At 57.3% G+C, this 14,224-nt stretch overlaps 6 protein-coding genes across 6 annotated transcripts; 3 read left to right on the forward strand and 3 right to left on the reverse strand.

The window, feature by feature from the left end:
• Nucleotides 1–620: 620 nt before the first annotated feature.
• On the forward strand, nucleotides 621–2,043 carry ISF_04840 (Mandelate racemase/muconate lactonizing enzyme; the record flags this gene model as incomplete). The annotated part of the gene is made up of 2 exons (XM_018848445.1): nucleotides 621–776; nucleotides 847–2,043. 2 exons carry the CDS (start codon nucleotides 621–623, stop codon nucleotides 2,041–2,043), a joined length of 1,353 nt encoding a protein of 450 aa, XP_018704171.1.
• Nucleotides 2,044–4,741: 2,698 nt separating this feature from the next.
• ISF_04841 (Six-bladed beta-propeller, TolB-like protein) lies at nucleotides 4,742–6,186 on the forward strand (the record flags this gene model as incomplete). Its single annotated transcript, XM_018848446.1, has 2 exons — nucleotides 4,742–5,029; nucleotides 5,101–6,186. The coding sequence occupies 2 exons, from the start codon at nucleotides 4,742–4,744 to the stop codon at nucleotides 6,184–6,186; spliced, it is 1,374 nt and encodes a 457-aa protein (XP_018704172.1).
• Nucleotides 6,187–6,610: 424 nt separating this feature from the next.
• On the reverse strand, nucleotides 6,611–7,848 carry ISF_04842 (protein transport protein SEC13; the record flags this gene model as incomplete). Its single annotated transcript, XM_018848447.1, has 4 exons — nucleotides 6,611–7,370; nucleotides 7,467–7,582; nucleotides 7,735–7,776; nucleotides 7,846–7,848. 4 exons carry the CDS (start codon nucleotides 7,846–7,848, stop codon nucleotides 6,611–6,613), a joined length of 921 nt encoding a protein of 306 aa, XP_018704173.1.
• A 406-nt stretch (nucleotides 7,849–8,254) lies between these two features.
• On the reverse strand, nucleotides 8,255–9,034 carry ISF_04843 (protein transport protein SEC13; the record flags this gene model as incomplete). Its single annotated transcript, XM_018848448.1, has 1 exon — nucleotides 8,255–9,034. The coding sequence occupies one exon, from the start codon at nucleotides 9,032–9,034 to the stop codon at nucleotides 8,255–8,257; it is 780 nt and encodes a 259-aa protein (XP_018704174.1).
• Nucleotides 9,035–9,800: 766 nt separating this feature from the next.
• Nucleotides 9,801–10,981, forward strand: ISF_04844 (hypothetical protein; the record flags this gene model as incomplete). Its single annotated transcript, XM_018848449.1, has 2 exons — nucleotides 9,801–9,914; nucleotides 9,983–10,981. 2 exons carry the CDS (start codon nucleotides 9,801–9,803, stop codon nucleotides 10,979–10,981), a joined length of 1,113 nt encoding a protein of 370 aa, XP_018704175.1.
• Nucleotides 10,982–11,823: 842 nt separating this feature from the next.
• Nucleotides 11,824–14,052, reverse strand: ISF_04845 (hypothetical protein; the record flags this gene model as incomplete). Its single annotated transcript, XM_018848450.1, has 1 exon — nucleotides 11,824–14,052. The coding sequence occupies one exon, from the start codon at nucleotides 14,050–14,052 to the stop codon at nucleotides 11,824–11,826; it is 2,229 nt and encodes a 742-aa protein (XP_018704176.1).
• Between the last annotated feature and the right edge of the window lie 172 nt (nucleotides 14,053–14,224).

Consider the following 14,224-nt stretch of genomic DNA (forward strand, 5'->3'; position numbering starts at 1 on the left):
TGCATTGAATAACGAGAGGAGCACGAGTACGACGATGCGGAGTCTTGTCCGCAATGACTTTTGTCACTCACCAGCAACTCAAAGAAAGCAATCGGATTCACCAGTCAATTGTGCTACTATAGTACATGGGCGTAGCAGATATTCAGTAACCACACGCAGAGACCGGTTGTTTGTAAATGTAAGGCAGTAACAGTATAGTTGCCGTTCCTGATCCCATGGTATCAGGGCCTGTCAAGCCCGAGACATAAATCAAATGCCGTCAAAGTCTAAAAGTGAGCAAGATCAAACCTCGAGTTCCGTCTTGCACCGCATTAAAAGGCCGACGTCGGACAGCCGCGTGGTCGATGACCCCCCATCCGGCCCCCCACTTCGGCCTTGGAGCCGCCTCCGGATGCCGGTGGTCTGTCCCGATTTCGTCCTGATTTATCTCCCGACGCTTCTTAAACCCACACGCGAGGTTGGGGAACCCTGCAAGTCATTAAATATTCTATCAGCTTTCATCCACCGATTCAAATAGATGCTCTCTCCCCCCTCCCCAGTCTCGCTCACCTCTTCACCTGATTCCCTCAGACACCCTTCCCCTCCCTGCCCCTCCCCCGCCCCCGCAATCTACCTCAACAATGACCGACATCACAATCACCGGCTTCAGATCCCGCGATGTGCGCTTCCCGACGTCACTCGACAAGACCGGCTCCGACGCCATGAATGCCGCCGGCGACTACTCCGCCGCGTACTGCATTCTCGAAACCGACTCTGAATACACCGGCCATGGCATGGTATGTTCCCCGCACCTCCCCTCATTATCGAGCGTCCAAGGCTAAGCAGCAACTCTTAATACTTTTCTAGACCTTCACCATCGGCCGCGGCAACGACATCGTCTGCGCCGCCATCCACCAGGTCGCCGACCGCCTGCGCGGCAAGACGCTCGCCTCGCTCGTCGCCGACTGGGGCGCCACCTGGCGATATCTCGTCTCCGACAGCCAGCTACGCTGGATCGGCCCGGAGAAGGGCGTCATCCACCTCGCCCTCGGCGCCGTCGTCAACGCCGCCTGGGATCTCTGGGCCAAGGTCCTCGGCAAGCCCGTGTGGCGCGTCATCGCCGACATGACCCCCGAGGAGTACGTCCGGTGCATCGACTTTCGCTACATCACCGACGCCGTCACCCCCGAGGAAGCGCTCGCCATCCTGCGCGATGCGGAGCCGGGCAAGGCGGAGCGTATCAAGGAGGCGCTGGCGGACCGCGCGGTGCCCGCGTACACGACGAGCGCCGGCTGGCTCGGCTACGACGAGGAGCGGATGAAGCGGCTGCTGCGGGAGACGCTGGCGGCCGGATACCGCCACTTCAAGCTCAAGGTCGGCGGCGGCGTCGCGGAGGACCGCCGACGTCTGGCGATTGCACGCGAGGTCATCGGCTACGACCGCGGCAACGTACTCATGGTCGACGCCAACCAGGTGTGGTCCGTCCCCGAGGCCATCTCCTACATGCAGCAGCTCCGCGACTTCCGGCCCTGGTTCATCGAGGAGCCGACCTCGCCGGACGACATCCTCGGCCACCGCACGATCCGCGACGCCCTGAAGCCGCACGGCATCGGCGTCGCGACGGGCGAGATGTGCCAGAACCGGGTCGTCTTCAAGCAGCTCCTGCAGAGCGGCGCGATCGACGTGTGCCAGGTGGACGCGTGCCGGCTGGGCGGCGTCAACGAGGTGCTGGCGGTGCTGCTGATGGCGAGGAAGTTTGGGGTGCCGGTGGTGCCGCACTCGGGGGGCGTCGGGCTGCCGGAGTACACGCAGCACCTCAGCACGGTGGACTATGTGGTGGTCAGTGGCAAGCATTCGGTGCTCGAGTACGTGGACCACCTGCACGAGCACTTTTTGCACCCGTCGGCGGTGGTGGACGGGTATTACCGCACGCCGACGGAGCCCGGGTACAGCGTGGAGATGAAGGCGGAGAGCATGGACAGGTTCGCGTTTCCGGGGGAGCAGGGCGTGAGCTGGTGGACGAGCGAGGAGGCGAGGCCGATCCTGGATGGCGACAAGGTTTAGTAATGGGGTAGGATATTTCAAGGAAATGGCTGCATTTCATGCTTCTGCATTGCCTCGCAAGAGACCTAGGAGTAGGCCCTGGTGATGATGTACCTCTTGGGGCTTCCAACTGCTGTCGGAAAGGCGCTTACAGTAGGCTACTCATCTTCAAAGTGACAGCCCAGCGACGCTATATGCGCGTAATAATACTACAATAGTGGGATGTCCAGAGTGTGAGGAGGTTGTGCCTAGGTAGGAGTATCACGGACATGGCCGGAATCCATCATCCGTAGTGAAACTGAAGACCTTTGTTCTTTCAGTAATGCTGAAAGAGACGACCATGAGGGTATGACGGCCACGAGGAAACAGTGTATAAATAGTTGACTTTTTGTGCTATATGTAGGCGGTCCCTTTGACGCCTCGCTAACGCCTTTATTTCTGTATTGTACGGGTCACAGTCACACACAGCGGTACACAAGCGCCCGAGTCTCTTTGTAGTACTCGTCTCTCTCCGTTTCAGGAAACCCATGACCAAGGATTTCTAAAAATTTGTCTGCCTGCGGCGGCAAGACAACTCACTTGGGCATCAGCCGACAGCCCTCAAGAGCCTCAATGGTGTCACCTTCCCGGGTCAGTCCTCACGCCAAGAATAATGCAACAAAGAACCATGCATACGCTCGAGTTGTACCTTGATCGAAAGAAACAAATCACAAGAGTGCAGCCGCCGCCTCGGCGGTTCATCCCCGCGCGTATAAAGCTTGGTGGTTCTGCTCCCCCCCCAAGAGTTGAGTTGGAGAGTCGATTAGCAAGTTCATCAACATACAAAAAACATGCAAATAATCCACTCATTCATGGCAGTCACCATCATGGTGGCTCCTGCTGTCATTGCCAACGTCAAGATTCACAAGTCCTGCCAACCCAACAAGGACAAGGCGTTCACCACTTGCGACGATTCCAACACCTTCATCTTGTACTGCGATTCCGAAGAAAAATGGTGGCGACCTGTTTGGGAATGTCCTAAAGGCTGCTGCCGAAGCGACGCAACGAGTCTGCGTAAGCATGATTGGATGGCCGTCTGCGACTGCTCGGGCAGTTCAACTTAGAAGCTGTAGGTTGGCACGCGCACATCCGTTTTCAAGAGGGCGTCGCTGACACTTTTTGTCCAAGGCATGGCAAGTACAACAGCAGGCTATCGGATTCTCTCTTGCGCCGACATACAAAGGCGTTGAAGAAGCGAGTCGTTCTTTCTAATGATAGATTGATTGCAAAGCGGAAAGCAGTTGTTATGGACGACGTGTTGGTCTGCCGGGCTCGGATGTTGGAGTTGGCTGGAAGCTACCCGAAACCAATCAATCTGCTCATCGCTGTTTTATTCAGCTCCTTCAACCCTACCAAAGATGCGGTTCTAGAAACACTTTACTTGGTATGGTACAGTATAGTTCAATGCAGCGTCAGATTTAAAGTAGGTTCTTTGTGTCGTCTTCTCGTGCAGTTGTAATTTAGTTGCAAAGAGCCAACCACTCCCCGCTACCGATGAGCTCGACTCAGGCCATTTCCTCCTCCAAGTAGAACCGTCCGGGACCTGGTTGTACAGTGCCAAAGGAAGCATCGTGTGCTCTCAGGGTTCTACCCCCATGACACAGCGAGAACGAGTCGACGGACCGCTCGAGGGATAGAGTCAAACTTTCTCATGTTACCTACAACATTGAGGGTGATGAGGATAAAGCGGACCGAGATACGCCTCGCCTACATGGTACGTAGATAGCTGACCGCCTACAGTTGGGTGGATGGAGGGACGTTGCAGAGCGGACGACAAGTGGTTGCAATATCTTTTCCACACGGCAGAAATTTGTATAGGGTTTCTACGGGCAGCCATGGCGAAACTTTGGGAAAATGGAGTTTTCTGTAAGCGAATAAAAGTGTGTCTGAAGATGATGTTTGTGTAAGGAGGCACAAACCTAGTGAAGGAGATGACTCTTGGCCGAAACCATTACCAAGCCTACAACTCTCAGCACCTACAACTCTCAGCACCTAACTACAACTCTCAGCACGAAATTTCCCACAAGTCCTATCCGCCACAACATGGATCAATTCCAGGCAGCAGATGCGCTGCTCAAATACATCTACTCCGGCCTCATTGGCGCGACAAAGGGGACCCCCCGCATACCCATCGGCATCCTACCTAAATAGGCAATTTCATGGCCTGGGGCCCGGACGTGGCCACGGACCTGTCCAGTGAGGCTGTCCTAGTAACGAATGATGGACAAAGCAACAATCGTGCACACAATGACTCGATTGTTGAAATATTGAATTATTAAACTGCCCTACCCGCCGCCACCGCGACAGAAAAGCCAACGCCTTGTCCCTGACGAAACTCTCCAGGTTGCTGCCCCTCCACGCTAAATACTCCGTGCCTTGCCCCGCTCCGCGCCGTTCAGCTTTAAGCCCTTTTTTTTTCTCTCTCTTGAACGGTGAGCTGAAGAGTCAAGGCGGATGAGATAAAGCCTCACATCTCTTCATCCTTTTCTTACCGTCGGGCTCCGAGTGTCAATCAGCAACAAAGGAGAGACATTGCCCGTCTCCCGTACCCGGCCGCCATCACCAACCCGAAACCCGGCCCCGCATTCTCATTCGGTTCCGGACAGGAGAATCGAGGGGAGCCACACCAACTCCCGCAGGACTTGCTTCTTTACCATCACAACATAGACTCGCAGCAGCAATGACTCTGAAATCCTCCGTCGCCGCGGCACTGCTCCTTGCTCACGCCGTCTCGGCCGACTGCTCCAACAAGCTTGCCGTCAGCTACCCGCCGCCCGAGGCCGCCCCAGGCTGGTCCTTCCAGCTCGTCGCCAACGGCTTCACTAAGCCGCGCGGCCTCCAGTTCGACCCTTCCGGTGGGCTGCTGGTCGTCGACGCCGGCGCCGGCCTCGTTCATCTGAGCCTCAAGGACGAGGGCGGCACCTGCGTCTCCGTCGCCAACAAGACGACGCTCCTCGCGAGCAAAGAGGTGAGCCCATTCCTCGCCCCCCCTCCCCCCCCCCGGGTAACTTTTTTCGGCCAGCTGACTTGCCTGTCTAGCTCAACCACGGCATCGCCCTGACAGACGACGGCAAGACGCTGTACGCCTCGTCGGCGGAAAACGTCTACGCCTGGACGTACGACGCCTCCGCGGTCACCCTCTCCTCCACCAACCAAACCGTCGTCACCAACATGAGCACCTCGGACCACACCACGCGCACGCTCCTCCTCTCCCGCAAGAAGCCCGGCACCCTGCTCGTCTCCCGCGGCAGCCAGTCCAACGAGGACGCCGACGCCGAGCAGCTCTCCTCCGGGCACTCCCAGATCCGCAGCTTCGACCTCTCCTCCTCCTCCTCCACGCCGCACGACTTCCTCGACGGGCACGTCATCGGCTGGGGCCTTCGCAACTCCGTCGGCGTCGCCGAGCACCCCAAGACCGGCGGCCTCTGGTCCGTCGAAAACTCCGTCGACCAGCTGCGCCGCAAGGGCCAGGACATCCACCAGGACAACCCCGCCGAGGAGCTCAACTACCACGGCGTGCTGGGCAGCTCAGACGACCAGGGCGGCAACTACGGCTACCCGGTGTGCTACGCCATCTGGAACGCGACCGACTTCCCGGACCTGGGCGCGCTCGCCACCGCCTCGCAGTTCCCGGACGACGACGCCCCCGGCAACGTCACCGATGCCGCGTGCAACGACGCGTACGTCGCGCCGCGCCTCGCCTTCCAGGCGCACGCCGCGCCCTTGGACGTCAAGTTTGACGCCGCGGGCGGGAGCGCCTACGTGTCGTTCCACGGGAGCTGGGACAGGGACGCGCCGGTCGGGTATCGCGTGGCGAGCGTGGCGTTTGGCGCGGATGGGCGGCCGACGGCGGGGAGGACGAGCATGGACGCGGCGGTGGACGTGCTGGCGACAAAGGACCTGTCGAACTGCCCGGACAAGTGCTTCCGGCCGGTCGGGCTGGCGTGGGACGCCAAGGGGAGGTTGTGGCTGTCGTCGGACAGCACGGGCGAGATCTTCGTCTTGCAGCACGACGGAAGCTCGGGAGGCGGCAAGGACGGGAAGAGCGCCGCCGCGGGTCGCGGCATGCCAGGTCTTGCTGCGGTGACTGCTCTGGCCCTTGCCGTTGCTGCTCTTTTATCGTAATTGGGGTCTGGCGAGGGCGAGCATTGGCTGGCTTTCGTTCGTCATGATTATGAGGTATGAGGGATCGGTACTATAAAAAATATACATAATCCGCAGATATGACAGCCATTTAAAGAAATTAGAATGCGTACGAAAAACTGACTTGATATTTTTTTAATTGAGACTCATTACACGTATAGTTCTAGTTCGGCCTACGCCCGAATTTGGCCTTCTCTATATCAGATCCGTTAGGGGCAGCGTCACTCGCCTCACCACCCCCGGCTCGCTTGGTGTTGGTCCGGCCATGAAAACTCCGATTATTTTCCCTCTTCCCCTTCCCCTTCCCCGTCAAAAATTTCCGATCAACTCCTTCGTAGGGAACTCGGCGTAATTTGTATGTGACATATGGTTTTGGTGTGGGCATCTCTTGCTTCCAGCAAGCCTCTTAATCCTCAATCTTCTTGACGCACTCCCACTCGCCGCGAAGGTTCTCCTTCCACAGTGATACCTTGTTATCAGCACCGCTAACAGCAAGTACGTTGCCGCTGAGGGACCAGCTCACACGCCAGACGGGTGCCTCAAAATCCAGCGTCTTGCAGTCCCACTGAGCCGCGCTGCCGGCCGTCGAATCCGAGGTCCAGATGCGAACTGTCTTGTCCTGTGAGGCCGAAGCAATGTACGACCGCTTGAGAACAGTAGGAGACCAGGCAACATCACGGACCCAATCCGAGTGACCGGTGAGGGCTTCTCCTTCTTGCTTGTACGACTGCGAGGCGGGGTCAAAAGCCCAGATCTTGACGAGGTTGTCGCTGCCACCAGTGACGAAGCGACGGTTACCGGCGGCGGCAGGACCCGGGGAGCTGCTGACAATGCTGCCAGGAGCGGTCGCGGGAGCCCAAGAGACGGAGTTGACCCCGAGGCCGTGGGCCGGGAAGGTAGTGTTGTCAAATGCTGAGTCCTTGAATTCGAGAACGCTGACGTTTCCGTCCGAGGAAGCGCAGGCTAGCAGGCAACCGGCCTCATGAGGCGCCCACGAAACAATGTTGACTGAGGCCTTGTGGAGCGGAAAGTCGTAGATACGCTGCCATTGGTGCTGCGGGCCCTGTTCTTTCCAGATGAATACCTTGCCGTCATAACCGGCCGACGCGAGAATGTTGCCGTACTTGGGGTGAGCCCAGGCAACACACCAGACAGCCCCCTCGTGACTGAATTCGAAACTCGTTAATCGGTCGCTCTATTTCGTAGTTTACAGTCGCGGGTCGAAGCTGAGCCGGGGAAGTGGGGTAGGACCGGGAACTCACCCTTTCAGGGTCTCGATTAACCGCTGGGTATCACCTTCGATTTCAAAAATCCTGATTGTGCGATCGCTGGAGCAAGTAGCTAGCTTGCGACCGTAGTAATCGAGGACGGCATCATGCTGCGGGGTGCTTCTTGTTAGCTTGGGCGATGTCGCAATTCGAAGACAGGAGTCAGGATTTTTTGCAATGCAAGACGAGCGAAGCAGCTTCTGCAGCTCGCCGCTGCAAATCGAGGTGGTCGTTGGAGAAGGCTTTGAGAAATCGTACATACAATCATATCATCATGGCCGGAGTTGGAGATGACTTGCGCCGCCTATGCACTAGTTAGCTTCCAGGGCTAGAATTGACCGCGATTCGCATCGAAGAGGGGATTCGGCAGTACCATGATTATTGCGACACCAGAAGTCGGTTGATTAAAGAGTAAGGGAAGCTTGATATAGCCCAGGGGAGAACAGTGACCGTCAAACTCCAGCGCAGTGGTAGCTCGGTCGCCTGGTAGTGATGGGGACAGATGGCAAAGGGACAGCTGCACGTGACGAAAGCCCCATTTTTATACTGTGCAAGATTCAAGGCTACTAGATAAGTTACTTCAAACTTACGGTTCGCAACCGCAACGCAGTGTTCGCAAACAATCTGGATTTGATTTTGTCGTTGACAGTACTTCTGTTCAATTTCTACATGGGGCCCTAGTGTGACCAACGCAGAATGCCAGAAAGTCAGATGCAGTGCAACGAGAAGAACACAACACCTCGGCACTGAGACCAGGTTGGCAGCACTGTAATCTCGCCAAGCTAATCGCCCGGCACCCGATCTAATGCTGCTGATGCTTCAAGCCGGGATGGGAGAAAATGCAGTCTCGGTCCCTCAAACTCCTCATCGCGATCTCCGAAATAGTCTCCCACGCTCCAATTTAACATTTCTGCTTCAGGGTGCTCTATATATGGAAGCGCCTCATCCTCCCAGGATGCAATGGTAGTGTACCAATCGGCGAGGTGCTGGCTGAGCGGCGAATCGCAGCGGCACAGCTCTGGTGTTGTCTCTCTGTCAGTAGCGTGGAGGGTAAACGTCCGCAGGTCGGGACACTGGTGGACGAGACTATGGCTGAAGCGAGTCACATCAACCAGATCGGACCAGCGAAGCACCAGATGTCTTAGTGGCAAGCTCTGATGGGCGTGGATGATGTCCATGAAATCGGTGGCGCGTGCGGTGCAGCCCAGATACACGATGGTACGATCCGGTATCAACCAGTACACAGCGGTGGGTGACGACGCCCCAGAGCCGCCGGCGCCAGCAAGTAGCTTTGTGTAAAGTCTCTCCATCAGACGCCGCGACTCCTGGCAGGCGAGACCAACGAGATATGGCGCTACGCCAACAGGCTTCATACGTATGAGGAGGCCACTGGCCTGGAGATTGATGTGTGGGTGCGACGTGTACCAGACCACCCATTGGCAGAGCGCCTCTTGCCAGACATAGTGGCGGATTTCAGGCGGCAGCTCCTGGAAAAGGGGAAACGATGATGGATCTCGATGTATAGTTACAGTCTCCTGTTGCTGCTCACCATTGGGAGTCATGTTTTGGAGACGGTCCGTAGGGGCATGTAGATGCATAGGTAGGATAACATCTGTGTTGCCCTTGGTGTGCACGACGCATTTCTGCGACAATTGATTCCGTCATAAATCGTCCCCAGGTTGGGGGCGGGAGAACATGGCTTGGAGAAGACCACCTGAGCCACAGATGCAGCCTTGTGTAGAAGAAGCGGCAGGCGGTGCGGCTCAGTGTGTGGTCGATCGTCTTCGTTATTGGGCAAAGTAGTGCACCTTCCAGTGAGAATTGGCGGTGCTCAAAAATCGCCAGAAAACCGTGCAAAGGTTACAGCCCCTCGCAGCAAGTACTCCAAGTCCGTTCCCCCGGGATCAATGCCCATTATTATTATTAGCTGAGCAGATAGCCCATGCCTGTCCCAGCCTCGGGGCATCGCCAGCCAACCTTCAAAGCGACGACAGTCACAGGCCAGTTCCGCCCGAAAAGGCTCCACCCTGTTGCGCCCGGCCCCAGCTTATTACTTGCCACGGCCTCGGCTCCGTTTGTCATCTGCTCGCTCCAAGATTACATTTACCTCAATCTTTCAATACACACCTAGTACGCTTCTCTTGGTCTACTTCTTGGAATTCAACCCTCTCTCTGCCGTTTGAATAATATCGTCGTTACCCGATCAAAACACGGCCTTTTCTTCACCCCCAGTCACAGCTCACAAGGACGCATCCCAGCCGCGGCACTTGATCCTCCTCCCTCCATCCCATCCGACAACGCAAGCCACCCACCTTCACATCAGCAGCCATGGCGGAAGCTTCGTGCAGTGGCGGAACGCCCTTCAAGCAGCTCATAGATCACCAGTCCCGCGATGTCAGCCATCACCAAGACCGTCTAGTCAACGGCAGCCAGCCCCTCGGAGTACGTACTTCCAACCGCCATCTAGCCTATCTACAGGGGTGTTAACAAGGCGGCGCTCCCGCTTTCAGGCTTTCCGATCGCAGTCTCAAAACATGGCGCAAGGTCCCCAAGAGTTTGATGCCTTCATGGGCACGCCGGCCGGTCTGCCAGGCATGCCCCACGACCCCGCGGGCCGCCTCGCCGCCCACGCCGCCGCCTTGAATCCCGCCCAAGCCTCGGCCAGCGCCTTTCGCCCGTCAGTCGCCCCCGAGCTCACATACCACGCATCCCACGCCGCTGCCCCGGGCATGAGCAGCAACTGGGCGGCCGACTTTGCCAGCTTTGCTGCGCAGCAGCCGCAGCGACAGCAGCCGCAGCAACGGCCCGGCGGTCCCGCGTTTGCCGGTGCCGCCAACCCCATGCAGATGGGTGGCTTCCACGGCGCATTCGCGCCGTCGCACGCGGGCAGTTTCTCCCCCTTCTTCGCGCCAGCGGGCGGTGCGTACGCGCAGCAGCCGGTGGCGGCGGCTGGCGAGGCCGACTTTGACCAGGAGATGGCCAAGTGGATGGCCAGCAACGCGGCTGCCTCGGGGAACATGGCGCAGGTCGACGCCGCCATGGAGCAGATGGCGCGCGAGCTCGAGCTCAACGATCAGGCGCTTGCGGACGCGGACGCGGCGACCGCGGCCACGCAAGACGAGGGGCACTTCTCGGACCTCGGCGTCCCGGAGATTAACAACCTGTCGCTTGACAGCCGCGAGGCGCCCACCGTCACGCCGCCGGAGCCGCTGGAGGAGGAAAACACGGTGGCTGACATGCTCGCCGACGACGCGCGGAGCAAGTCGGCCGTGTCCGAGGCGGCCGAGCGGCTGCTCGAGTCGGTGCAGCACGAGAGCGGCGAGAAGTGGCAGAACTCGGTGTTCCTCGCCCTGATGCGCGACTTTCGCGACGGCAAGAAGGACATTATCGGCAACGAGGTGCAGCCAACCGAGGGCGCCGGCCCTTCGGGTGAGGCCAGCAGCAGCGCTGCCGACGCCGCCGTGTCGGAGAGTGTCGCCGAGGAGGCGTCTGCCCCGCCGGCGACGTGACTGGCCTTCGGAGTCAAGGCAGACAATGAAACAGCTGCGACAGCGGCGCCCTTCCTCGGCGAGCCGTCCTCGCGTCAAACTGGGCAGAACGGTGTGCGTCGCGCGGATGATGCCGACAGCTTCGTATGGAAGAGTCGGATGCGACCTCAATCGTGCGTCTTTCTGTGTCCCAGGCAGAGGTCTTGCGCACACCACATGGGCGACCACTTTCTGTAGAGGAAACACGGTGGTTGGTCATTTCCGGACAGACCGCTACCGCTGGCCAGATGGCATCATACATTGAGACATAGACAGGCCCCAAGTTCAGCCACGTGGAGGGACGAGGACTCTTGACGAGATTAGTTCTACATAGACTTTGTACAAACAAGACAAACTAAGTACACAAGCTGCATTACCATTACAAAAGGAACCGACAGAGCTTTCTTGTTCAAATATTGTGTCTTGTTATATTTGTTCACTCATGCTGTTCCAGCAACGTACATACACCCGTGATCCACCACCAACTGCTATTTTCAATGTTTGCGACGAGTCCGACTCATCGGCCAATGCAAATGAGGAAAGAAAGAGGATAAAGAAATACACAACCAGTCATTCATATTCTTCCTTTGTCTTCTCCCGTCTGAGAAGCAAGGATAGAGAGGTCGTCATAAAGAGAAGGGAGTGAGAGGAAGAAACAACGCCCAGCCATTGATGAAAGGAAAAGGAAATATAAGTCACATGTAGACTTCTAGAGAAAACCCTGCAAATGCTCCGTAAAGATATCAAAACGCCGTGTTTATCGCTCTTTTGACAACAATACGACGGCAAACACCTAAGAAAAAAAAGAAGGCCCATTTTGTCTTTTACTGTGACCAAAGGCAGCCGCAAGGTGTGAATTGAAGGGATTCCCGACCTGTGAGCCCCAGTCGTTCCTCATCCACCTCCCGATGGCTGTCGCCAAGCGGGCCATCAGGAGGTTTGGGGGACCGATCACTGTTGCGAATAGTATTGGCGCTCTCGGAAATAGTAATCCTCATCGGTGAGCCGTCGGGGTAACTTTGAGCTTCAATGTTGCCGCCGGGGTTCATTATGTACCTGAGGCACGTGGCAGGCCGGCTATTGGCCGTACGGCGTTCAATCAGTCTGACAAGCTGAGGATACGGCGACAAAGGATCCTGGGGCATCTCGTTCAAGTCAAAATTGCCATAGTTCGAATCACCGGCAGCAGGGTTTGTGCGGGTCGGCAACGGCGGCGGCGACGACGAGTAAGTTAGAGTCGGCGAAGCGCTCGGCTTTGTGGTCACATTTTGGCCTGGGTAGAGAAGAATCTCTAGCACCGTCTGTGGCCAAGTGCAAATCCACATGCAATCTCCAGGTCGGGGTTGGTAGGGCCTCGCCTTTCGTGAAGTGGCAGCGGCCGCTGTCACGGGAAGCCCAGAAAAGGGCCAACTCCGCTTGTGAATTGGAGATAGGTCGGCATCCCGGACAACGACAGTCTTGTCATAGGTAACAGACGTCCACCAAGCGGGTCCGCGCGTATCCCCTTCCATGCTGTCGTTGACAAGCCTTAGCTTGATTGGATCTTTGATCCAAGGCGGTTGGGTGCCCCATAGCAGTTGTGACTGTGTGTTGTTGATAGGTGTGAGCGTCATATTATATCTCTCCGTAGACGCTCGCTGTGGCTCCTTAATAATATCGATGGCATAAAATCGGAAAGCCATGTTACAACTCCAGGCTGAAAGCTGACTAGTGTCGCTAACGCAGAATTTCCTAGGCGGGGGGCCACCATCCATCTGAGGAAGAGAGAAACGGCCGAGAGGCAATGGCAATAACAGGTTGGGAACGGTTGGCAGTGGCTGGATGTCAACGGACGTCGGGCTCGGGTTGTGATCAGGTACTGGTAAAGGCGTCGTAGGCGCTGGAGGCGGCGGGTCTTTGCTCGAGCTCTTCTTTGTTAAGATAGTTCCGACAACTGCACCCATGATACTACCCAAGATAAGACCAACAAAAACGAGGCAAATAGACCAGTATGGGATGACACCCCAGAGTTTTCGTCTCGCCCTGCGTTGCCATTTTGTCTGAATATGAGGCTCCTTTTCGGAGAGAAAGTCGTCAGAGGAGGGATTGTCGCGATAAGTGGATACGGTTCTGTTGGAACGTCTTGACCGCGTCGAGTTCATCCGTACAAGGTCGTCCTCAGCGGAGGAGAACGGATTCTCTGGGGCGGCGTCGGCAGGGTTTTCTGTCTCGGAAACGACAGCAGCGGCAGCAGCCGGCTCGCTACTCGAAGCCTCTGCTTCTTGTGTATGCTGTGTCGGGTTTGATGAAGAGCCGATGGCGGTAGCAACGCCTGGCGCTGGCTTGGTAGAAAAAGCGACCTCGGGGTATCGTGTATAAGGAGGCAATTCTTCCGTGTGTCCAAGGGGCCCCAGTAGATCCCCAATATCTTCGCCATCAGGTCCAATCTGACGTTCATATGGCGCGGCCAGTCCAGTGAACCCGACCGGAATGGCTTGTTGATTGGCCTCGACAGGTGCGGCTGCAGTACCCTGGGTATAGAGCGTGTACGGGTGAGTTGGGCCGCGAGGGCCAGTGTATGACGATGGACGATTGCCACGGGCGCTTCGGTCGGTAGCGTTACTGGCGGTCCGTTGAGGATACATGCCGTAGGGATGGACAGGATTCGAGGGGCCACGGTACGGGGCCTCGACACGCAGTGGCGGGACGCCATTGCCATTGGCTTGAGTAGTGTTGGGGGCATTGGAACCGTCGGCACGAATTGTGAGTGAATCGTGCGGTCTGGGGGCCTTGGCAACGCTAGAAGGCCGATGATTCCATTTGGAGAACGATGGATTGACTGCTTGAGGCGGCGGCAGTAAAGGGCCGGCGAGAGGGGGCATTGGACGTCGGGCGGCGGACGGGTTGGGGACAGGACGAGAGGGTCGAAAGCCATCAGGGATGGCAGCACTAGCCATCAAATCATAGTCCTCCTCGGCCATAAAGGATACAGATGAAGCTGTTGAGGTGGTACTCGACGTCGATGAGGAGCGTTGCCGGCGGCTGCCGCCAGAGGCACGGCGTGAGTTGTCCATGGCAGGGGCGCGCGCCGTGTGCGAGGGCGCAGCAGCCGGGTATCAAAAAAGCGGCAATCGGAAATCGAAAGGCGAATTTTGGCGGTCGAATTCGAACGGCGGAAGGCGGACTGCGGTCCTCACTCAATCGAGGAGGAGGGCAGCCACGCTGGCGGAACCGACGGACTCGCTG

This window comes from Cordyceps fumosorosea (genome assembly GCF_001636725.1).
Source record: "Cordyceps fumosorosea ARSEF 2679 chromosome Unknown scaffold_11, whole genome shotgun sequence".
Taxonomy (NCBI): domain Eukaryota; kingdom Fungi; phylum Ascomycota; class Sordariomycetes; order Hypocreales; family Cordycipitaceae; genus Cordyceps; species Cordyceps fumosorosea.